The sequence below is a fragment of the Elephantulus edwardii genome, unplaced genomic scaffold (genome assembly GCF_000299155.1).
Source record: "Elephantulus edwardii isolate Elephantulus edwardi_28Jun2011 unplaced genomic scaffold, EleEdw1.0 scaffold00086, whole genome shotgun sequence".
Taxonomy (NCBI): domain Eukaryota; kingdom Metazoa; phylum Chordata; class Mammalia; order Macroscelidea; family Macroscelididae; genus Elephantulus; species Elephantulus edwardii.
The window spans coordinates 12833610-12857963 of record NW_006399836.1 but is presented as its reverse complement, the minus strand read 5'-3'; the positions used below and the strand labels follow the sequence as shown (position 1 = coordinate 12857963).

Sequence of the window (24354 nt, the reverse complement as noted above, 5' to 3'; positions counted from 1 at the left end):
ATACAGATTTTGCTTTATAACACGAATTGCCATTGATTACTAATGCAATTTTTTACAATGTGTGGTCAACCCCTTACTGTATACTGATTTTCTGTTCACCCAACTTACCTGTTTATTCCATTCTTTTCTTCCATTCTCTTCCCATTCCTATCACTATTCATTATCCAAGAATGATTCTACCTTTGTGCAAAATTTTCCAGTTTTTTGAAATTTACAAATCATACTGGTTTTCATACAAACTCTCATACACATTTTGTTTTATAACATTAACTGCCATTAATGTAATTCATTACAATGTCACAATGACCCCTTACTGAGCACTGCTTTTCCCTTCAGTCAACTTATCTATTAATTTTTACTCCCCTCTCCCTCCCTTCCCATATCTATTAACTCTCTAAGATTGTTTCTATCTCTGTGTTACCCTTTCCTCCTTGGTAGGTGCTGTAGAGTTATATATGATCTCAATGTTACTGTGAATAACAGATCTGAACCCTCCCCTGTCCTGTGCCATCCCTCTCAACCCTGACACACTTGAGCCCATTGCCTTAGTTGCTGTATCATCCATCTCACTGAGGGTCTTCCTCTCTTTCACTGGCTTCTCACTTGAGTTAGTTTTAAGGCATAAGCCTCATTTTCATTTTCTGCCAATAGATATCCGGTTTTACCTGCACCCTTTGTTAAAGTGACTTTTTCCTTCACTTAATATATTTCATCTCTTTAACAAAGATCAATTGTCTATGGATGGATGGATTTCTTTCTGGATTTTTAATTCTATTCATTGGTCTATGTCCTTGTCATTATACCAGTTCCAAACTGCTATAATTACTGACTGTGTAGATTTTGAGATCAGGAAGAAGAAGGTCTTCCGCTTTGTTTTGTTAATAGTACTTTGCTTATCTGCTTTGCTTATCTTTCCTTTGCCTATGAAGTTGGTAATTACTTTTTCCAGGTCTTTGAAAAATAGTGATAGTGGTATTGTTATTTTTACAACGTTAAGTCTTCTGATCCATGAGCCTAATTTCCATTTATGCATTTGGGGGGTTTCTTGTAATAGTTTTGTATAGTAGTCTTGTAGTTTTTGCAGTAGCTGTATATTGTATTTTTCTTTGCATATAGTTCTTCTGTATCTTTAGTTAGAATTATGCCAAATATTTCATCTTGTTGGTGGCTATTGTAAATGGCATTGTATTCCATAATTTTCAGAGTTCTCTCTGTTACTATAGAGGAATTTGACTGACTTGTATGTTGAGCTTGTACCCTTCCACTTTACTGAATGGGTCAATCAGATCCAGTCATTTTCATATTGAGTCTTTGGGATTTTCTAAATACGGAAATTCATTATCTGCAAATAGATATGATTTTACTTCCGCTTTGCCAATTTGAATGCTTTTATTTCCTTTTCTTGCCTGACAGCTCTAGCTAGAATTTCCAAGATAATTGTGAATGATTGTTGTTTTGTGCTGTCCAATCAGAACCATCTTCTATCTGACCGCTCAAGATTTTCAGAGACTGTAAATTGCACAGGAGTGTGTCCACCTCTCTCCCATGGGGCAGCTGGTAGATTTGAACTGCCTACCTTAGGCCACCAGAGCTCCACAATATTGAATATAGGTGGTAGATAAAGAGTATCCATGTCCCTTTTCACAAGGGGAATACCGTCAACTTCTTCCCACTGAAAATAATATTGGTTTGGTACATATGTTTTATGGTTCTGGGGGGGGTGTGGTACATGTGTACTTTGTTGTACTTTTCCTTTGTTGTACTTTCCAGGCACTCCTCAATTTTATTAGTCCTTTGAAAGAACCAACTTCTAGTCTCCTTAATGCTTTCTATTGATTTTCTGTTTTCTGTTTCATTTCTTTCTGCTCTTATCTTTACGTTCTTTTTTTTCCCCCCTGAAGACTGTAAACTTTACTTGCTATTCTTTTTCTATTAAAGATGTTGGCTTAAGGTATTTCTTTTGCTTCTTTTTTCCCCCCACTTTCTTATTTTTTGTGTGTATACTGTCAAATAGGATCTGACTGGTACAGGAGGAGACTGCCCCTCCTTCTCCAGCAGAGTATCTGGTGGATTTGAACCGCATACCTCTGGGAATGTTGGTTCTTTTTTTTTTAATGTGTCTATTTATCGCTATAAATTGATCTGAGAGCTGTTTTTGCTGTGTCTTAAAGGTTTTTAGTGGGTTGTATTTTCATTCGTTTTAAGATTTTCTTTTTGTTTCGTTTTGTTTTTTCCCCCCAATTATCCAATTGGCAACATCAGGATGGATAGTGAAGAGATTGAGACAGTTAACCGCTTTAGCTTGCTTGGATCCACAGTCAACACTCTTGGCATCAGCAGCCAGGAAATCAAAAGACATATTGCGATGGGAAAGTCTGCTATTAAAGACCTCTTCAAAGTACTGAAGAGCAATGGTGTCACTCTGGAGACTAAGGAGCACCTGATATAGGCCATGGTCTTTTCAATCACTTGCTATGCATCAGAGAACTGGACAATGACTAGGGAGGGTAGAAAGAGAATTGATGCCTTTTGGCTGTGGTGTTGAAGAAGACTATTGAATACATCATGGACTGCTAAGAAAACAAACAGATTTATGCTGTTGTTGTTGTTGTTGTTATGTGCCGTCGAGTCGTTTCCGACTCATAGCGACCCTATGCACAACAGCCCTAAACCCTGCTCTATCCTGCGCCAACCGCACCGCCTCTGACACACCCATCCCGATTACCCCAGTCACCGAGTCAATCCATCTCATAGAGGGTCTTCCCCTCCTGCGTTGTCCCTCAACCCTCCCAAGCATGGTGTCCCTCTCCAAGGACCCGTCCCTCCTGGCAACATGTCCAAAGTATGTCAGACGAAGCCCCAGAATCCTTGCCTCCAAGAAGTAGCTTGGTTTAATCCTCTCCAAGATAAATCTGTTTGTTTTCCTGGCAGTCCAGGGTACATTCAGTACCCTTCTCCAGCACCACAGCTCAAAAGCATCCACTCTCCTTCTGTCCTCCCTAGTCATTGTCCAACTCTCTGATGCATAACAAGCAAATACCATGGCCTGTATCAGGCACACCTTAGTCTCCAGAGAGACACTGTTGCTCCTGAGTACCTTAGAGAGGTCCCTAACAGCAGACTTTCCCATCGTGATATGCTTTTTGATTTCCTGACTGCTTCACAGATTTATGCTAGAGAGAGTTAAACCAGGCTGCTCCTTGGAGGCAAGGATTCTGAAGCTTTGTCTGACATACTTTGGACGTGTTGCAAGGAGGAACCAATCTTTGGAGAAGGAAGTTATGCTTCGGAGGGTGAAGGGACAGCACAGGAGAGGAAGACTCTCTATGAGATGGATGGTTCAGTGACTGGGTTAATAGGGGTAGGTGTGTCAGAGACAGTGAGATGGGCACAGGATAGAGCAGGGTTTAGGGCTGTTGTACATAGGGTCACTATGAGTCACAGGTGACTTGATGGCACATAACAACAACATTATCCAATAAAATTCAAGCAGAGTATTACTTTTCCATACACTGGATCTTTCCCCCTTGTTCTTGCTGTCTATGTCTAATTCTAATTATATAGCATTGTGATCTGAGAAGACTCTTTATAGTATTCTTGATTTTTAACTTATTGAGGCTTGCTTTGTGACTTGTATGTAGTTCCAGATGTATTGGGAAAGAATATATTGTATTCTTGTTGGGTGGTCTGTTCTATATACATGTCTACAAGATCCAGATGTTTAACTGTATTTTTTTTTTAGTTCTTTTTGTGTTTTTGTTGAGTTTCTTTATAGTCACTTTATCTTTCATCAAAACTGATGTATTAAATTCCCCTAGTGAGGAGCTCTGGTGGCTGAGTGGTACAAGGTTGCACTATCTCAAAGTCATACTGTTCAAATCCACCAGCTGCTCAACAGGGAAAAGATGGGCAATCCCCTTTTGCGAGATTTACGGTCACTGAAAATGCACCACAGGGTCGGCGATGAGTTGGTTCTGACTTGACAGTACATAGTAACAACACTCTTATTGTGGAGTTGTCCATTTCTCTCTTCAGATACATCGAGGTTCAATATGTGTATCTTGTGGCTCTATGACTAAGGACATAGATACTATACATAGTTATGGTCTCTTGTTGAATTGACCTTCTGATCATCTTGAAGTTTATTTTATCAGAAATAATATTGTCACTCTTTGTCCTTGTGTGTCTCTTAGAGACAGCTTATTTTGGGGTCATGCTTTCCATCCTGCTACTCTTTACTCTTTTTCTCTTCACTGTGGCATTTAATGATTTAATCAATTATTTCATTAATTAATTAATTAATAATAATAATTTAATCAACGTCATTATCAGTAGATGCGGGTTGTTTACTGCATTTTGCTGCATCTTTTTTGTGGTGTTCCTGATTTCTTTGCTCTGCTTTTCTACACTGAGTTAATTTTGTTTGTGATTTGTCTTATCATTTCCTTCACTGCTGTGGTTTTGATGTTTATAGAGTCTGTTTCTTTCTTAGTTTGCATACAAAGTTTGTATACATTGTGTCTCACACTATTCTTCTCATTCATATTGTGTTTCATACAATGATTACCATCCACTTTGTTTTATAAAATTAATCACCATTGAACTATATCCACCATTACCCTGTCTTTCCAGATCCCCACAGGGTCTTTCCTATTTCTTTTATTCACCTCCCCTTCGCACACCAAATTGTGCAACCCTATCATTTCCCCTCTCCTCATCCTCACTCCTCTGCTCCCACCTCTTCTCCCCTTGAACTTCTGTACACATTTTACTAGTTATCCTTCTAGCTAGACAATAATGGTCTTAGGCAGTGTTCATCCTTATGAGACCGAGTAATTGTGGTACATTCACACAACAGAATACTACACAGCCCTCTGGAGCAATGGTTTTGAAAGTACTACATAACTTGGGAGTGACTGGAGAGCACTATGCTGAGTGAAGTGAGTCTCATAAATACTGCATAAGGCTTTATGGTTGTGTTCTTATTTTGATGTGAAATTCTTTGATCTTCTTGGAGATTACCCTGTAAGTTATTTCATTCTCAAGTGCAAAGCTGTTCACTTTCAGCTTGAAATCTCATTGACTTCCTTGCCACTGAGATGTTCTGTAACTACATGTCTTATTCCTTCTTTTTGCATGGAGTTATCCTTCGTTAGGGACTGATACCTCTGCTTCCCTGTTATTAGTATTGTGTGTTTATGATATTATATGTATTTCCACACCTTGGTTAAGTTTCTAAATGATGTTGTCATGTATGTTAATTTTGCTTTGTTTCCTGTTGGCTCTTAATCCAAACAAATCCTTTAAAAAGTATTTGTTTTAAGGCTGCTCTAATTTTCGCAAATTCCCTTCATTTGTTTGGTTGTGATGGTTGGTTGGTTGGTTGGTTGGTTGGTTGGTTGGTTGGTTAGTTTTAATTTGGAAATATTCTGATTTTACCATCTTATTTGAGGGCTAATTTTTTTAAGTCTATAATTCTTGGTAAAGCTCTGGTGGCGCAATTCCTGAAGAGCTACACTGTCAGCCTAAATAAAGGCCATGCTTCTCTAGTGATTCAAATCCACCAGCTGCCCCACATGAGTAAGATGGGCAATCTCCTCCTGTGTGATTTACAGCCTCTAAAAACCCACTGGAGAGTTACTCGTGCATTGATGCCAACTCACCAGCAATGTCTTTGACTTGGAGTATAATCCCTGGCCATGGTCTTTGCTATCACTTGTTATGCATCAGAGAGTTGGACAATGACCAAGGAGGATAGAAGGAGAATTGATGCCTTTGAGCTGTGGTGCTGGAAAAGAGTATTGAGAATACCATGGACTGCTAGGAAAACAAACAGATTCATCCTGGAAAGGGTCAAACCAGGTGGCTCCTTGGAGGCAAGAATTCTGAGGCTCTGTCTAACATACTTTGGACATGTTGTGAGGAGAGACCGGTCCTTGGAGAAGGACATCATGCTTGGGAGGGTGGAGGGACGGCGCAGGAGGGGAAGGCCCTCTATGAGGTGGATTGATTCAGTGACTGGGGTAATCGGGATGGGAGTGTCAGAGACAGTGCGATTCGCACAGGGCAGAGCAGAGTTTAGGGCTGTTATACATAGGGTCGCTATGAGTCGCAAGCGACTCGACAGCACATAACAACAACAACAACAACATATTTTTATAAAGATGTTATTTCCCCCTACTCCAGATACACAAAACACTCAAATGTAGGTGCCAAATTTCAGATAAGTATCTCTGCTCTTAATCTTCAGGAACTAGGTTTTCTAATGATGGGAGAGTTGCTGTACAAAAAAATCTTGGAGAAAATAACAAAGTCTTAAAAAGTGCAACAATGAATGAATGGAAACCCAAAATCTCTGTAAATGTTCATTAAAATTAATAAAATTTAATAAAAAAAGAAAATAAAGTCTTTTGGGAAGGATTATTAAGAATTAGAATAATTAACATTACCTAAAGAATCAGAAGATTTGGAACATTTTGCCACCTAACCCAACAAACTCCTTGTGTGCCCTTGGAAAAATCACTGAAGTACTTCATAGTTTTTTTCATCTATAGAATGAAATCAAACCCACACAAAGAGATGTGGTGAAAGTAAATAATAAAATGCTTGTAAGACTTCTAGCTTAGCATCAAAGGGATGGTATCATTTCTGATGTCAGATGGATCCTTGCTGCAAGCAATGAATTCTGAAAGAACACTTATTTGTGTTTTATTGACTATGCAAAGGCATTTGACTGTGTGGATCATAACGAACTATGGCTAACACTGAGTAGAATGGGAATTCCAGAACAATTAAAATATGCTAATATGAAACCTCCTCGTTAAAAACCCTTTTGGTGGGCAGCATGGGGCTGAAGTTCATTTCTCCGTGTTCACAGAATTTCTGGAGGCAAGCCATTTCAGAAGTAGATGCCACTCTTGCTCCCAAGCTTGATTTAATCGGGAAGCTTCACCAAACACTGTCCACCACGGATAACCATTATCACATTTGACATATCAGTGTCACAGTGTTTAGCATCACAGCAACCACGAGTTAACCTCTGTACAGCAATGCACAGACCAGTGCTATACCACGTAGAAGAATGTTTGCCAAGAAACAATTTAAACCAGGCCCAAGGGCTGTAGGCCTGAGAGCCTGAATGGGTTTTTAATTAGGAGGCCTTATCACCTCACCTCACCTCACTTCCCTTAGTAAATCAACTTTCCACTCTAAATCAAAGTTATACAAGTGTTCAGGTCTTTTCATTCATAGGGTCACTACGAGTCGTCTATGATTTGATGGCACTTGACAACAACAACATGAAACCTATACCTAGACCAAGGAGCTGTTGTCTGAACATAGCAAGGGAAAATTGAATGGCTTTAAATGAGCAAAGGTGTATACCAGGATTACGTTCTTTCTCCACTATTCAATCTGTATGCTGAGCAAATCATTGCAGAAGTTAGACTCTATGAAGAAGAATTAGGCATCAGGATTGAAGGAAGACTCTTCAACATCCTGTGTTATGCAGATGACACACCTTGCTTACCAAAAATGAGAAGGACTTGAAACACTTGCTGCAAAAGATCAAAGACCACAGCAGCCTTCAATGTGGATTGCATCTCAACATCGGGAGACAAAAATCCTCACCACTGATAACCAACATCATGACAGATCTGGGCAATTAATAAAGATGACATAAGAAGAGTTGATGCCTTTGAGTCATGGTGTTGGAGAAGAGCACTGGATATCCTCTGAATTACCAAAAGAACAAACAAATGTTGTTGTTGTTGTTAGATGTCATCAAGTTGAATGACTCACAGCGATCCTATGAACAACAGATCTGAGTCCTGTACTATCCTGTGCCATAGTCACCTTCCCTTAGATATTTGAGCCCATTTTTATAGTCACTGTGTCAATCCATCTCTTTGGGAAGTCCTCTTCTCTTTCACTAACCCTTTATCTTTATAAGAATGATAACCGTTTCTGAGAATATCAAGGATATCAAACATATTATAGACATTGTCCTCCAAGGAGCACCATGGCTGCACCTTCTCCAAGACCTATCTATTTGTTCTTTTGGCAAGCCATGAGATGTTCAGTGCTCTTCTCCAACACCACAACGCAAAGGCATCAATTCTTTTTTTGTCATCCTTATCCATTGTCCAGCTCTCTGATGCACAGCAAGTGATTGAAAAGACCATGGTTTGAATCAGGTGCACCTTACTCATTACACTGGAATCACCACTCTTCACATTTTGGAGAGGTCCACAACAAATTTTTGTCTTTGCCCAAAGTAGTTATTGTTGTAAACCGTTGAGTAAGAACTAATCCATAATGGACCCTCTGGCAGGTTTTCAGAAGGCAGTATTCACATGGGAGGCGATTGCTCCTCCTCTCAAAGAGCAGCTGGTGACCTCGAACCATGTGTCTTTGGCTTCTTGCCACTATGCCACCAGAGCTCAAAGTAGCCAGGCTCTTTATCTCCTAACTGCTGGTAGATTTGTTGATCGTGGCTCCAAGTAAGATGAAATCATTGACAATTTCAATCCTTTCTTCATCTATCATGATGTTATCTCAGTGGTGAGGAATTTTGTTTTCTCACCAGTAAAGTGTAATCCATATTGAAGGCTGAAGTCTTGTATCTTCTGCAAGTGCTTCAGGTCCTACTCACTTTCAGCAAATTGTGTCATATGCATACTTGAAGTTGTTGATGAGTCTTCCTCTGATCCTGATGCCACTTTCTTCCTCACAAAGTCTAACTTCACAAGTAATTTGCTCAGCTTTCATACTGTATAGATAGAGAGAGAGGATACTACCCTGATGCACAGCCTTTCTGATTCAGACAATATCTTCTTGGTCTAGATCATTCTTATTATAGATTTCATATGAGCACTAAGTGTTCTTGGATTCTTCTTAATGAACATTCTTCTTAATGTTAGCCATAATTTATTATAATGCACACAAATGCCTCTGCACAGTCAACAACAACAACAACGACAAAAAAAGACATTCTTCTAGTATTCTCAGCTTTTAGTCAGGATTCATCTAGCACCAGCAATGATTTCCCTGGTGCCACCACCTCTTACAAACCCAGCTTGAACTTCTGGCAGTTTCCTTTCAATGTACTGCCCTAGCCAATTTAAAAGGATCTTAAGCAATATTTTGTTTGCATGCGATATTAATTATATTGTTTTATAATATCCATAAATATATCGTTCCCTATCAGCCAGTCATCCAGGCAGCTGTCCTCCATCTCTCCTGGCACACTGGTGCTGATGTTGTTGGGTACGGTCAAGTCAGGACCAACTCAGCAGGCTTTCAGAGGCAGTCAGTCATAAAGGCTTGCACATCTTTCTCTTGAGCGGCAGCTGGTGGATTCGAACAGCGTGTCTTCAAGATTGCACCAGAGCTCCTCACCACTAGACCATCAGAGGTCACTCTTGGAAAAAAGTCACTCTTGGGGAAAAAAAAATCCAGCCAGAGCGCTCCCTGAGGGCAAGGATGGTGAAGCTTCATCTCACATAAGCTGGGCATGAGGCCAGAAGAAGTTATTCCTTGGAGAGCCACATCATGCTTAGAAAGGTGAGGGACAGTGAAAAAGAGACTTTCAACCAAGGGGATTGACACCTCTTGCAGCAATGAGCTTCAAGTGTGCAAAACTGGGCAGCTAGGATAGGGGACGGTTCAGATCTGTTGTTCAGAGGATCGCTATGAGCCCCACTTGACTTGATGGCAGCTAACAACATTCTTAATAAACACTTGTTTCCACGCGCAGAAGCCGAAGCTCAACAGATTAAGGGTTGCTTTCGATCAGCTCGGCACTCTTTCTCGAGCCGGCTCGCTCGCTCCGCAGCCCGAGCCTGCGCTCTGGGATCGACTGAGGCTCCCTAGCCGCTCGCGCTTTTCTCTGCTTCTCCAAGATGGCGGCTGTTGGCGGCGCCGAGGCGGGATCCGAGCGAGCCCAGTGAAGGTAGCGGCGAGCGGAACCCCCACGAGACCGGGCTGCGCCCCCACCCAGAGGCGGCAGCGGCCCCGCCCCGCAACCTCCCGCCGCTCGGGGTCCGCGACACCGCCCCAGGGGCGCCCCAGGCCCGCCGCGGCCTAGCCCGGGGGCCGAGCCGGGGACTGGAGTAGCCGCCGCAGCCCGCCCTCGGGAAGGGGCTGGCGCGGGCCGAAGGAGGAAGGCGGGCGGGCGCTGTTCAAATGGGGAAGGCGGGAAAGCTGCGGGGCCGGGAGGGGGCGTGCAGCCGGCCGGGGACCTGCGGGCCAGGCCCGCCCCTCCCCCTGCCCGCGCCGTCTCCGCCCTCGGGGGCGCCGGGAGGCTGCAGGGGACGCGGGAAGCCGATCCGGACCGTGGCGGGGCCGGGACCCCGCGTGCGGGCTGTCACAGGGGAGAGAGGGGCCCCGGAGCGCGGCGCCGCGAGGGCCGGGTCCCCGGCTGGCGGGAGAGGATGCGCGGAGCTTGCATCTCCTTCCAGAGCTTTGTTGAACTAGCTGTTGCTGCCAGACTACCTGCAGAGAACCATCGCGTTGCTGTGGGGACCCCAAAAATGGTAGCCCTGGGGGGAGGAGGGACCCTATGCATAAATAACTTGGTACGGTGTCTATTCTTTGCCTGCGACCTAGTTGGGATGTGCCTTCGTGGTCTCATCACCTGCGGAGGCCCATTCCCTCCATTCCCTGCACTGCACAGCTATTACCTGTGGAGTATGTCATGCAATAAGCAGAGAAGCATCTGTCCCCCCCCCCCTTTTCTGCTGCCTAAGGTGGTGGCTGATTATATTCTCAGATAGAAGAATAAATTAAAAAAAAAACAACCAACCCCAAAACGCCTTAAAACCTGAATGCCCAATAAAGCCTGTTGGTTGGACAAGGCTGGTCACAAAAAAATATTGCTGGTATTGGGGGGAATGTGTTTTGTCAGCCAATCTGTGCGGTGGTCGTGGTTCCCCTAAATGAGAAGATCCAGACCCCATCCCAAGCTGGCTGGCAGGGGCTGGGAGTGCTGCATAGGTAGGTAGCTCCTGGGGAAGACTTGAGCAATTAAGGATTCAAAGTCAGCGCCTGAGATTGGAGGGGACTTGGACAGAAATGAGAAGGCAGTTCCTGCGCATGTCCTAGAAGTTGCACACATTTTAAAACACGAAAACCAGAAGCTCGTGACAGCCCAATGGGATGTACATTTCTTACCTAAACTGACTGGCAGTTTGACTTCTGCAAGGAGAGTTGGATGCAGACAGCGTGGAACCTGGGCCAAGGCTCTCATCGTGAATAAGACCTGCTTTTCTTTCACCTGCTACCCACCTGATGGCACTCAGCCGCTTCTCCAACGTTCATGTACATTCTGGATGGGGGAGCTCGCATCACAACCAAAAAGTCACCTGAAACTTTCTGCCCCAGTATTTACTATTTAAATTTTAACAAATAAAAGTACAGTCAAACTCAAAACCCTGGCGGTGGGATGGGAATCAACTCATGGCAGATCCTCCATTGAGTTTCCAAGGGGAAGATCAGGGGAGGAGATTGTCCCACCGTGGTGGACTTGAAGTGCCAGAGGCCCTGGCATTTAGATTAGCAGCGACTCCCAGGAGAGCTCCCAAGTACTACAGCTGATGATTTTTAATTTTACCACATTGGTAATAGCCAAAGCACGTGGCAGTTCGCATCTACCACCTGCTCTGCAAGAGAGAGAGAGAGATGGACAATCTCCTGTGTGGTTGAAATGTATCACCTGTGAGTTGATGCTAACTGGTACACCACAACAATAAACATAATTTGTATCTTTATCTCCAAATGGAAGAACTGCTCCCTTTTAACCTGAAGAAAAATATGAAAGGAACCATTTCACAATTTACATATTACATAAGTATTTCTTTTCAAAAGGATACCATGTTTTTCCCATACAGTGTTTAATGGCCAAAGTTTTACTTACATTGTTATTTCTTAGCACACTGAGATAAATACTGTCAAATTATCCCTGCCTCTTGAAATGAGCAACAATGAATTCTATAAACTCGAAGATTATGGACCTCAGGAAAAGTTTTAACACCTGTTTCACGTTTGCCCACATTTAATTTCATTATGGCCTCTGTTTACTAATGTGAAAACCAAATCTGCTATTTTTCATTTCCCTTAAATCTGGATAGCTGCCTGCCTACCCTTGACTCCAAATTTACTGTGGATAATTGTTGCAATGTGAAGGAATGTCAGGGACTCAAACTGATCTTATATAAATGTTGCTGTAAGTCTGCCTTTTTTCCACCCTGTTGCTTCAGACTACTTTATCTAATATTATCTTTCTTTTATGAGTCAGCAACCAAAACTAGATCTTGTGCTGCAATAATATTGCTGATGTAAAAGAATTTAAAAATCCAGGGCCCATCGTGGTCCTCCCAAGTTTTAACTGATAATGCCATTGTTTCATTTTCATTTTTCAAGCCTTTGGCTGACCAAGTACATTAGTGACTTGGGTTTGCCTTCAGACTTCCCTCAGATTTTCCTACAGGTTATTTAATCAGTCCTGTAACTTGAAAAATTCTCTTAACATTCTCGCAAGAAAATTTAAACAGTGACAGGCTTAATCCTTAAGATTTAAAGACCAGCCCACGTTTTCCAGATTGTCTTGTGCCTCTGAAGAATAGCTCCTAGTTTTCTGTTTTCCTCTTAGAACTTTTTTAAATCTGCAGGTTGTTTTTAAAAGCAGTTATGAGGCTAGAGAGCTCCATTTCATTGTCCTGTAAATCTGTTGCTGTTTTCCTTTTTGGTTCTTTATTCAGAGGCACTACTTTCTGAATGTGAGATTGCTTAACTCTGTCCTTTGGTATTGCCAAAGAGAAGAGAAAGCCTGCTTGTCATTTCAAGCAAGATTAGAATTTCATTTTGTTGTTGACAGATTGATGACCATGTTAAGGACATTGAATATTTAGGATTCCCTCCATTCCCCAAAAGTAGTTCTTATTCTTTGCCCAATTTTTTTTTTTGGCATGGAAAGAATTTAACTTGCAATCTCATGTTAGTTTTTGGCAATACCAATTTTTATATAGATAAATTTAATCCATATATATATATATATGAAACCAATGTGAGATATATATAGATATGTGTGTATGTATATATATATTAAAAACTCAATATACTGGTGCCAATGGAAGCATATGCTGTTTTAAAATGAATGACTGTAATACTTTATGCTGTTCCCCCTCCACTCCGTTTAGAACAACAAAACTTGGGTGCAAAGAGGACAGTAGTTTCTGTTGAGAAGTTTTCCTAGTTAATGCTGTGAAATATGAAACACTAGCAACATTCTGTATCTTGCTCCTCATATTTTTATATGAAGCCTGGCTTCATTTTCCTATGCCCTTCATTTCTTGTGAAAATATTTCTTGAGAAAACAGTTTTCTGATTTCTCTGTAAAGTAATCCGGTTCATTTCATTTTAGCCCCTCTTTAACCAAATCCATACTTCACCATTCTTCATTTCCATTGGGGACATGGAGAACTGCTTTGATTCTCCTCCTCATTCTTGTAAACCTTCTTGCTAATACTTTTTTTTTAATTGCTAATACTTAAAATGCAGACCTATCTCTGCATTGTATTTTATCTGGCTTTTACAAAGAAGCCTTTGGTTTCTTAAATCTAAGCTCATGAAATGTGTTAATTAAACATTATCCTTTGTGTCACAGAAGTTGCACACTTCAGTGTCATCCATAGCTCCTTAGAAGGATTCATCATACCTGCTTGAAATAAATCTCGTTACATTAGTAGCAAAAACAAAATAAAACTTCAGTAACCATAACCAATCAGTAGCAGTTAAACATTTCCTAAAGTGGATGAGAGAATCTTCACCATATTTTGTATCTATATTTTTTACATTTATTATAAAAACTTTTCCCACAGGACTTGTAACTTTGCAGATCCTGCCCTTGAAACATTTGACTTTGTCTTACTGTACAATTATAGCACTGTCATCTTTCCCAGTCAGAATTGGTATATAAACTTGAATGTCAGTAAAAGTTTTAATCCAGTATTTAGCAAATTTAAATTACTAATCATTTCTCTAATTAGTAGAAATTTTAGCAATCACAAAAAAACCACTCATTACCAATAGAGAAGTAGCAATTCTTATTTTTACTGAGCCCGACTATAAGTTTAAGCTTAACAGTATTCCTAGATGTATTTACTTTTATGCTTACGTGGATGTGAGCAATCTCTTAGTTTAACAAAATAACAGGAGAAAGACAAAAAGTTTTTAAGATATTTAATATCCCTAGAATATTATGACTTTTATTCTAATTGGGATGTAATAGATCTTACAGTGTAATTTATCCAATTGGTAAGATTTCCAAGGCTTTCCATGTATTGTGTGATCTTACCTTCCTCACCAGCCTGCTTTGCTTGTGCATTTTGTAATCACAGCTGAGCCTGCCTCTCTCTCACTGTCAGTATTACTATATTGTTGTTCCTTTTGGCAATTTAGAAATTTTAAATACTTAATTTTTTTTACATAGGAAGTATTGTACGTCCTTTCTTGAACCACACCTTTAATTCCTGAATCAAATCTAAGCCTTATATCCCTGGAGTCTCTGGCCCCGGAGATTTGCCAGCAGAATGAGGAGGTGGCAGGACACTCCTTGATGTCTTGCTGCCCATCCAGCCAGCCCTTGGATCACCACGCATTTCCATCTGGAAGGTTTCTTCTCCACGTGACTTCACATTACAGGAGGGTTTTCCTTCTTTGTTTCTCAGACCTGGTCCTGTAGACGAGAAGGAGCCTGGACACAGTGACACATTCTCAAAGGCCCTGCAAGACCACCATGGCTTATGATGACTCCTTGAAGAAAGAAGGTATGGCCCCTTAAACTGAGAAGCATTCCAAAGGGGGTATCCGCTTCAGTCCTTGCAGCCCATGGACATAGTAACCAGGACTGGGCACGACAGCTTGGACTCCCAAGTGACGGTCCAGCGCACTATTAATGGTATTCAGCCTCCAGGACATCCCTAGGCTGAGCCCATGGAAACGAAAACCAGGACAGGGGTTTCAGCATTAGAGTCTGAAGCCCAGGTCTAGTTTATTGGGGCGATCCCCTGCAGCACTCGTGGTCCTTGCCAGCTCCAGTGTGCCGGAGTCTGGGAATAGGAATCACGTATTGGACTCCCACAGAGCAGCACAGCACATGAATCCCAAATCCGTCCAGCCTTACCTCTACGGTCCGTCAGCCTTACCTCTGAGTCCACCTGCCAAATCACAGCTTAAGACCCCATGTCTGAGGATGCACCTGGGGCCTTGCACGGTGTGGAAGCATTGTCTCTCAGGTTTGATGCTTGCGTTTTGCAGCCATGTCGTCAACAAACACTCTTGTCCCCTTGGATTTAGTCCTGTATTTCACTGGACTTAAAGAGACATTATTTTCATTTTGAAAGGAAGCATTCATAACTGCTTTCACTTCCTGTGATCTTATTTGCTCATTCCTGAATTAACTTTCTCATTTCCTTTTCCAAACCCACTCGTGCTGCTCAGACTGCTTTGACGGAGATCACAGCTTTGAGGACATTGGACTGGCAGCTGGCAGAAGCCAACGAGAAAAGAAACGTTCTTACAAAGATTTTTTAAGGGAAGAGGAAGAAATCGCTGCTCAGGTCAGGAATTCTTCCAAGAAGAAGTTAAAGGTAAAGATTTAAGAAATTTATTAGGAAAGTTTTTTACTTTGAATTAAAAAAAAAAAAAATTTGAATTGCTTTTCACTTTAACATTTGTTTAAATTTTAATACTGATTTATTTACGTTTGAATACATTGTGTTTCACAAAAGATCCTTCCCATTTCCTTCACCCCCCTACCCAACAAATTGTAAAACCCTGTGATTAACACCCCCTACCCTACCCATCCTTTCCACTCTGCTTCCACCCTCTCCCACCTTGGATTCTCATACTCATTTTACAATAATGATGGCGGGGCGGGGTGTACCATCAAATTGGATCCAACTGGTACAGGAGGAGATTGTCCCTCCTTTTCCAGCAGAGCGTCTGGTGGATTTGAATCGTTCACCTCAGGGATTGCAGTGCAGCTTTTTGCCACTAGGCCACCAGAGCTCTCCTACAATAAGGATTTTTATACAGTATTTGTCCTTGTGACACTTGAGTTCGTTCACTCAGCGTAATACCCTCCAGTCCCTCCCATTAACTTTAAATTTCTTACATTTCCTAAACTTTGAAAAAGACTATATCTTATAAAAACTTGTAAAAAGAAAAATACTCATGTCTATTTTTTTTAATAAAATTTCTTTTTAACTTATTCTTATGTTTTACCTTGTTTTCTGAAGTTAAAAACTATCAGTAAGAGACCTTCCAAACTACTTTGGCTCACCATCTCGTTCATGGGTCGGTTATTCTCCCTTTTTAACTCCAGGATAGTGAACTTTACTTCTTGGGGACGGACACGCACAAGAAGAAGAGGAAGCACTCCTCTGATGATTACTACTATGGAGGTGAGGACGGGAGCGGGCACCAGGTGGGAGAAGCGCATCGCTGGTACTTGGCGTCGGGGTAGCGGGAAGGGATCCAGATGTTGCTGACTCAGTGGCCTATTTAACAGGACAGTGGTTCTTGTTCTGAGTGCCGATAAACCTGTGTGAAGGAGGAGAGAGGTGGAGGGCTGGTATTTTGGAGGATTCAGCATAGAAGAACAGTCTTCATTTGTGATACACCAGGTACCAGGTTCCTTCTCCCCCCAATAATCATCCACTTATCTTAAAGCCCATTGTTATTCAGCGTTCCTTTGCCATATGTAGTCCTTGGGCCCTCTGGCCTGCACCTATGGGTTACTCCTTCATCCAGTATCTATCGACTCACAACACCATTTCTTCCTAGCTACGCTGTCCATGTAGCGGAAGAGATTAGCCCTTTCCCAGAATGCAGCTGTCCCATACACAGACACAGGTGGTTGTCGACATTCTGAGCTGCTGTGTAAGCTCCCTTAGTGCCACAGCGGTAGGCCTGCTCCTGGGTAAGCTTGCCTAGGAGCTCTTGAAGACTCCATGAAGAGAAGCCATTGCAGGGATGAGAACTCTCTCCTGGATCAGAGGCAGGCTCTGCCAAGCCAGGCAGCACCTGAGCCTCCTCTGTGAACTAGCAATGAGTGGAAGGACCTCCCCTGACAGCATTCTTGTTAGCCTTTTCCTCTTGTCAGGTGGGTGTTTCGGGGTGAGAGAGGAAGCGTGTTGGGAATTGCTTCCTATCCTATTGACATCATTTCTCTTGATTATTTCCAGACATTTCGGCTTTGGAATCATCACAGAAGAAAAAGAAAAGACCTAGCCCACAGCCCACAGATACAGCTATGGACCTACTAAAGGCTATCACGTCCCCATTGGCCACGAGCTCCAAGGCCTCCAAAAAGCCAGGGGAGAAATCCTCCAGTTCTTCAGGCCACTCGGAGAGTAAAAAGGAGCACCAGCACCACAGGAAGAAAGGCAGTGGGGGCAGCGGGGAACTGTCCCTGGAGGACGGCAGCGCCCACAAGCCCAAGAAGATGAAGCCACTCTACGTTAACACGGAGACGCTGACCCTTCGTGAGCCCGACGGCCTGAAGATGAAGCTCATCCTCTCGCCCAAGGAGAAGGGCAGCAGTTCGGTCGACGAGGAGTCTTTCCAGTACCCTTCTCAGCAGTCGGCTGTGAAGAAATCCTCCAAGAAATCAGCTCGGGACGAGCAAGGGCCTCTGCTGCTGGGGCACGAGCTGCAGAGCTTCCTGAAGTCGGCCCGCAAGAAGCACAAGTCCTCTGCGGACCCACACGCGTCGCCAGGCCCCGAGGGCCCCGAGGCTGCCCAGTTCCCAGAACCCCACAGTGCTAACCTGGAACTCTCGGGGATTGAACCTATCCTGGTGGAGTCGGACTCCTCCTCCGGTGGAGAACTCGAAGCCGGAGAGTTAGTGATAGACGATTCCTACCGGGAAATCAAGAAGAAGAAGAAGTCAAAGAAGAGCAAAAAGAAGAAAGACAAGGAGAAGCATAAAGAGAAGAGGCACTCCAAATCCAAGAGGAGCTCAGGACTTTCCAGTGCAGCCGGGACCGTGACCGTGGGAGAGGTAGCCATGACTCCTGCCCCTCCCCCCAACACCCCCTACCCTGCCACGGCGGCTGCCCCTCCCCCACCGCTTCCTGGCCTCCACACAGATGGGCATAGTGAGAAGAAAAAGAAAAGAGAAGAAAAGGACAGAGAAAGAGAAAGGGGAGAAAAGGTAAAAAGGAAAAATAATGTATACGTATGTATTGGAAATGGTAAAGGGACTTGGAGTGAAACAGCCAAGGTGAAGGAATGCTGGGAAAGGAGGCTGGGAAGGCTATGGGACAGGACTCCTAAAGTGTTAGATGTTACCACTGGCCACTCTGTTGGGCGCAAAGACAGGAGCAATCTTAGTTTTCTGAGGGCTTCCTTAACAGCCTTGTTCTGTCCCTGTGGGAATGCCTTGCCTTATTCCATCTGCTCCTTAGAATTCTTTTTTTTTTTTTAATTGTATTATTTTTACGTGTACCGTCAAATCAGATCTGACTGGTACAGGAGGAGCTTGCCCCCTCCTTCTCCAGCAGAGCATCTGGTGGATTTGAACCATGTACCTCTGGGATTGCAGTGCAGCATCTTGCCACTAGGCCACCAGAGCTCCATTTGCTCCTTAGAATTCTTAAAGGAGCTGAGCACAGTGTCTTTCACTCAGAACCACTGTCATCTTGGGGTGTTTGAGAGGTGGGAGGTGCTGCTCTGTGAGGTCAATATGGAAAAAAGCTGATTTTCAAAATCAGTAGAGATAATAGAACAAGCTAATGGGGTGCCACTAGTATTTGATATTCTCTGGTACCTTGTTTAGTGCCAAACTGGAGTGTATCAAGTCGTCTTTGACCAGTTGAGTGCTTTCTATTGCCAGGTGCCAGGTGGTGCGGTCTCAGGGAGTTCACAGATTGTTGTTGTTGTTGTTGTTGTTGTTGTTGTTGTTGCATACCATCAAGGCAGAGCCAATTCATAGCTGACCCTCCAGGATTTTCAGAGGCATTTTAATCACATAGGAGGAGATGGTGCATCTTTCTGCCATGGAACACCTGGTGGATTTGAACCACATGCCTTTGGAATGGCAGTGCACCTCCTTTGGACAGATAAGAATGAGAAAACAGTCACTTCAGTTTGATTGCTTTCCTCACACTTGAGAAATTTTCCAGCATTATACCACACGATACGGGAACTATGTCATTATAGGGTTCCCTTAAAAAAAGAAACAAATCTTTCCCCCAAGTTGTCGAGGTATAGTATATTGGTTTTCTAGACATTTGAAAACTCAGACTAGTAGGTAAAGGGGAAGAAAAAAACATCATTGCTAGTTTGGCCACCTGAGGACAACTGCTTTTAGTTCTGCAAACTGACATGTCAGGTAGTATCGAAAAAGAAAGCTCCTCAGGAGAAAATACAAGTTAAGAATTTGAGATTGAGTCTCATTTTAGTCTATAATTGTGGTACAAGATAGTGTCTGTTTTAAAAAGGGCACCTTGTGAGAAATACTTTAGAAAGGAACAGTTAGCTATACCTTCTGAGCCAAAAATCAGTGTACTAATCTGTGAACTAATGTTTACAAATCAGGCCAGCTTTTGTTCACTTGAGCATTTGTTCACTAGATCGTGTATTTGTGTGTGATTCTGTCGTTCCGGTGTCACATGGTAACTCCATAGAGTAATCGTACGGTGCTGAAGGTGTAACGGGATAAAGCCTTTCCAGAGAGGCCTCGGGGAAAGGGGCGTCAGTAGAAGGAAGCACATGGAGGCTGAAAGACTTAGATGACATCGTGAAATAACTCAGCCAGGTTTCTAGGACTAGCTTCTGACTGCCTGATAAATGCTGGTGCTTGAATGCCTTGGGTGTCTCAGACCACTGTGTGACTGGGGTTGTCATTCACGCTCCTAAACCTCCGTCCTCCCTCTTCTGATCTATGATCTACCCAGGCACAGCAGCCTATGCTTAATCACTTCCTCGACATTTTATTACAGACATTTTCAGACACAAAGAATTAAAGAATATGTGCAGCAAAGACTGTATACCCTCCCATAAGATCCTGTAATTAACATTTATTTGGCTTTATTTGTATATAGTAATCCATGGCCCAGTCTATCCATGGATCCATCTTTACATTTTTTTACTGTATTTCAGAGTCACCTCCAGACATCGTGCGTGTCCGATTTTTCACCATTTCAGTTGGCTTAGCTTTAGTATGAGTTCAGTATTGATTTTCAGTTGTTTGTTTATTGGGAGTTTTAAATTTGTTTGGCTTCTGTTGCAGGTAAAATTTACATGTGATGCTTGGCACACATCTTAGACCATTTGGTGGGTTTTGATTAGAGCATATTCTGTGTAATAGATATTCCTATATAGTCTAGACCTTTATCAAGAAGTAGATACCATGCTCCTTCCCAGTCACTCTTCACCCTCGAGCCTCCCAGTCTGATTTCTGTTTACATTTCATTTGTCCTTGTTCCCGCCCAGGTGCTTTACTCAAGTGTTAAACTTGAAGCCCGTCTTCATGAGTGACTCTCAGGCCTTTATCTCTTCTGTTACCTCCGCTACAGCCTTGTGCCTCATCCCTTCTGGTATTTCATATAATCACTGAGCTCCTTTCCACATCTGTGTCCCGTGAAGGTAATCAGACACATTGATGCTTAGGTACCACCTGGACCATGTGTTCCTCATCTTCAGTAAGTGCGGTCGGTTTTTCCTGCTCACCTCTTGATTCCTAGTGCTCACCTCACAGTCTGTGAGTCATTCAACAAGTGTTGAGTAAATGCTGAAATCCAAACCCTTAGCAAAGAGTCCCTAATTGTCCATGCTTAAGCCTTCAGCTTCCCTTTGCCTCTTTTTTGCACCCAGCTCCTAGCAGAAAGGATGGAGGTTTTCAGCTGCCCAGAAGTACCTCCAAAGAAAGTCCTGATAATTGACTTGAGAAAAATCTGCCTCGGTGGAGCACAGAGTTTTCCATGAATTAGAATCAGTTCTATGGCAGCTGGTTTTGTTTGTTTTGGTTTGGGGTGATAACTTTCTCAGCCATCTTAATATTGCCTTTAGTTTCTCATCGTTCTTAGCGAGCATTTTGTAAGTTTTTGTCTAGATTGAGAGAAAACAAAGGTAGACCAGGAACAAGGTGTAGGGAATGTCAAGATAAAGACTTTGGCAGTGGGCGCACAGGAGTTTGTGAGCAGAGATTTGATAGGATAATGACTGTGTAAGAGGAGAATGATCATGCAGTACACGGTGGTTTGGGCTGAAGAAAGACTTGTGACAGATCAGGTTATTAGAGCGTTAAGATCAGCAACAAAAACTTGAGAGAAATAAAGTTGGAGAGATTCTAAGAGAAAAACTACAAAAACTGGCCCTTCAACTTGCATCTGGGATGCTCTGGACATGAACGAGAAAAGGATGACCCTTAGATTCTGAACTTGTTACCTGTTTTTGCTGTTGTTGTTATGTACCATCAAGCCCCCTGTGACTCATAGTGACCCTATGTACAACAGCCCTAAACCCTGTTCTATCCTGTGACAATCTCACTGTCTCTGACACACCCACCCCATTACTCCAGTCACTGAATCAGTCCACCCCATCAAGGATCTTCCTCTCCTACGCTGTTCCTCCACCCTTCCAAGTATGATGCCCCTCTCCAAGGACCGGTCCCTCCTTGCAACATGTCTATAGTATGTCAGACAAAGCTTGAGAATCCTAACCTCCAAGGAGCAGCCTGATTTAAGCCTCTCTAGGACAAACCTGTTTGTTTTCTTAGCAGTACATGGTATAGTCTTCTCCAATACCACAGCTGAAAGGCATCAGTTCTCCTTCTGTCCTCCCTAGTCATTGTCTCTGACACGTAGCGAGTGATTGCAAAGACCATGGACTGTATCGGGCCACCTTAGTCTCCAGAGTGACATCACTGATCGTCATTACTTTGGAGAGGTCCCTAATAGCAGACTTTTCCATCGCAATAAGTCTTTTGATTTCCTGGATGCTGGTGCCAAGAGTGATGATTGTGGAGCCTAGCAAACAAAAGCTGTTAACAGTCTCAGTCTCTTCAGTAGCCATCATGATGCTGCCAGTTGGCCCAGTGGTGAGAATCTGTTTTCTTACTATTGAACCTCAATACATATTGATTGTTACAGTCCCTGACCTTTCACAGCAAGCGCTTCTGGTCCTCCTAAGTTTCAGCAAGCAGGGTTGTGTCATCTACATAACGACATTGTTGATGAATCGTCCTTCAATTCTGATGCTCCATTTCTCCTTATACAGCCAAGCTTCCTGGATAATCTGTTCTACATATAGGTTGAAAAGGTATGGAGACATCCTTGGCATACGCCTTTCCCAATTTTGAAACACGCAGTGTTTCCTTGCCCTGTTCTGACAACTGCCTCCTGGTCCAAGTATAGGTTTCGCAGTGGCACGATTAAGTGTTCTGGGGTTCCTCTTCCTTTTAAGAGTTAGCCACAAGTTTGTTGTTACCTAGAGACATGAAATTTATAATCTCAAAATTGGAGGCCTATTCATAATGCTCTTGAATCCTCTATAATTGACTGGCAAATGCTAATGAAAAAAATTAATTTTGGTTAATAGCAAATAGATAAGTTTTGGAGAGTGTGCAGCCTGAGTGCTCTTTGGAGGCAAGAATGATTAAGCTTCATCTAACATACTTTGGGCATGTTGCTAGGAGGGGCTATTCCTTGGAGAAGGACATGATGCTGGAAAGGGTGGAGGGTCAGCGAAGGAGAGGAAGACCCTCAACCAGGTGGATTGATACGATGACTGCTGCAATGGGCTCTCGTGTGTCAGGAAGTTTGAGGATGCGCAGGATAGGGCTGGTTTCAGATCTTTTGTTGTTGTGAATCATACTCGACTCGATGGTACCTAACAAGAAGCAGCAGATCCTCCTTATAAATCTGTATTTCATTATAACTGTCTAAAAAGTCAGACTCTGAATGTAATAGTTTATTTATTCAAAAAATATTTATTTTTTAAAACTTAACCTGTGTATAAAGATTTCTTGAGAAGCTAGAAAGAAACATTCCTGCCTGGGTTCCTTCCTCTGAGGTTCCCAGTTCATTAGATCACAGGTGAATCTCATGCATCTGTTTTTAGTTTTTATTTTATTCATTTGCTGGTTTTTAGTTTATGAAAAAAGCTCTCAAGGTGAATCTGTTGCACAACCAGAACTAAGTAACGTCAATCTCAGAACAAAGCACTGCTAAGCAGTAAGACCTCTGTAGCCTACTTGGGCGACCACACCCAAAGTGCTCTGTTCCGTTTTGGGAGCCACACTTTTCAGAAGGGTGATTACCACCCACCGAGGCTGAACGAGAGCAGGAAAGTGATGGAATTCTTAAAATTTGTCCCACCGGAAAGACAGAGGCGTAGACTGTCCCAGTAGAAATGTGTCTGTTTCTATCGGTAGTGTTCTTAACAAATTCATTTTCATGACTGTTAATTGCCTCCCATCAGGACCATGTTGGTAACGCTCATGACTTTGAGCATTCACTCACTGATTACCATCAAAGTCAGAGCTAACTCTTAGCTGCAGAGCCTGCAGTGGGTTTTTGGAGGCTGTAGACTGCACAGGAGAAAGCCGCCCCTTTTTCTTCCTCAGCAGCTGCTGGTTTCCTGCCTTTAGGTTGGCAGCACGTGTCCTTACCCAGTGGCCCACCAGAGCTCTCGGTTTTGATCCAGAGATGCTCTCTTCTGTCAATCTTCTGATATGTGGTTCTAAGTTGTTCCACTGTGATTCCTCCTCTATTGTGAATTATTTCCGATACCTTCCCCACAAAAGAAGGGTATATTATTAAGACCCTTCTTTCTAATGTGTAACATTATAGTCAGAAAATTCTCTTTTAAAAGCTCATTACCATCTACGTGCAAGCAACTTAGCTGACCCTCTAGTGGGTTTCTGAGGCTGCAGGTCACAAGGGAGGAGATTACCTGTCTTCCATGCAGTCGCTGGTGGATTTGAACCCCCAGGGAGTTGTGGCCTTTGCCAGTCCTTGAGCTCTCTCTTGTGGCTTTTCTGTGAGCTGAATTTCTTCATTTCTGTCACGCTTCATAATTGTGCTGTTCAAGTCTTCCTCATTTTCTTTGTGTAATCTGTCATTTCCAGAGATTTAAATCTTCCGTAATGACAATGAATTATAATGTTTCCCAGTTATGAGAGTTTTATTTAAGTTCATGATCTCTCTTCTTAGTACATGTATTTTGTAGTATATTTATTTATTTCTGTGGATACACTTTGGTTTAAATTTTATTTTATTTGGTTTTAGTCTTGCATGGCAGTTCCCTTTTAATTTGTATTTATTTACCTGACATCTTTTTAATCCA

General features: G+C 42.6%; 1 protein-coding gene across 2 annotated transcripts in view; it reads left to right on the top strand.

The window, feature by feature from the left end:
• The first annotated feature begins 9881 nt into the window (after window positions 1-9881).
• HMGXB4 (HMG box domain containing 4) overlaps window positions 9882-24354 on the top strand; it is a 46523-nt gene continuing 32050 nt past the window's right edge. Inside the window, exons 1-6 of one of the 2 annotated variants that reach the window (XM_006890168.1) lie at window positions 9882-9952; window positions 14727-14825; window positions 15499-15647; window positions 16385-16463; window positions 16571-16685; window positions 17247-18217. In XM_006890168.1, the coding sequence (XP_006890230.1) occupies window positions 17315-18217 (903 nt within the window). In that variant the 5' untranslated portion in view covers window positions 9882-9952; window positions 14727-14825; window positions 15499-15647; ... (1 more) ...; window positions 16571-16685; window positions 17247-17314. Of the gene's footprint in view, window positions 9953-14726; window positions 14826-15498; window positions 15648-16384; window positions 16464-16570; window positions 16686-17246; window positions 18218-24354 lie in introns of those variants that run through there. The other variant, XM_006890167.1, reaches the window with a different exon arrangement.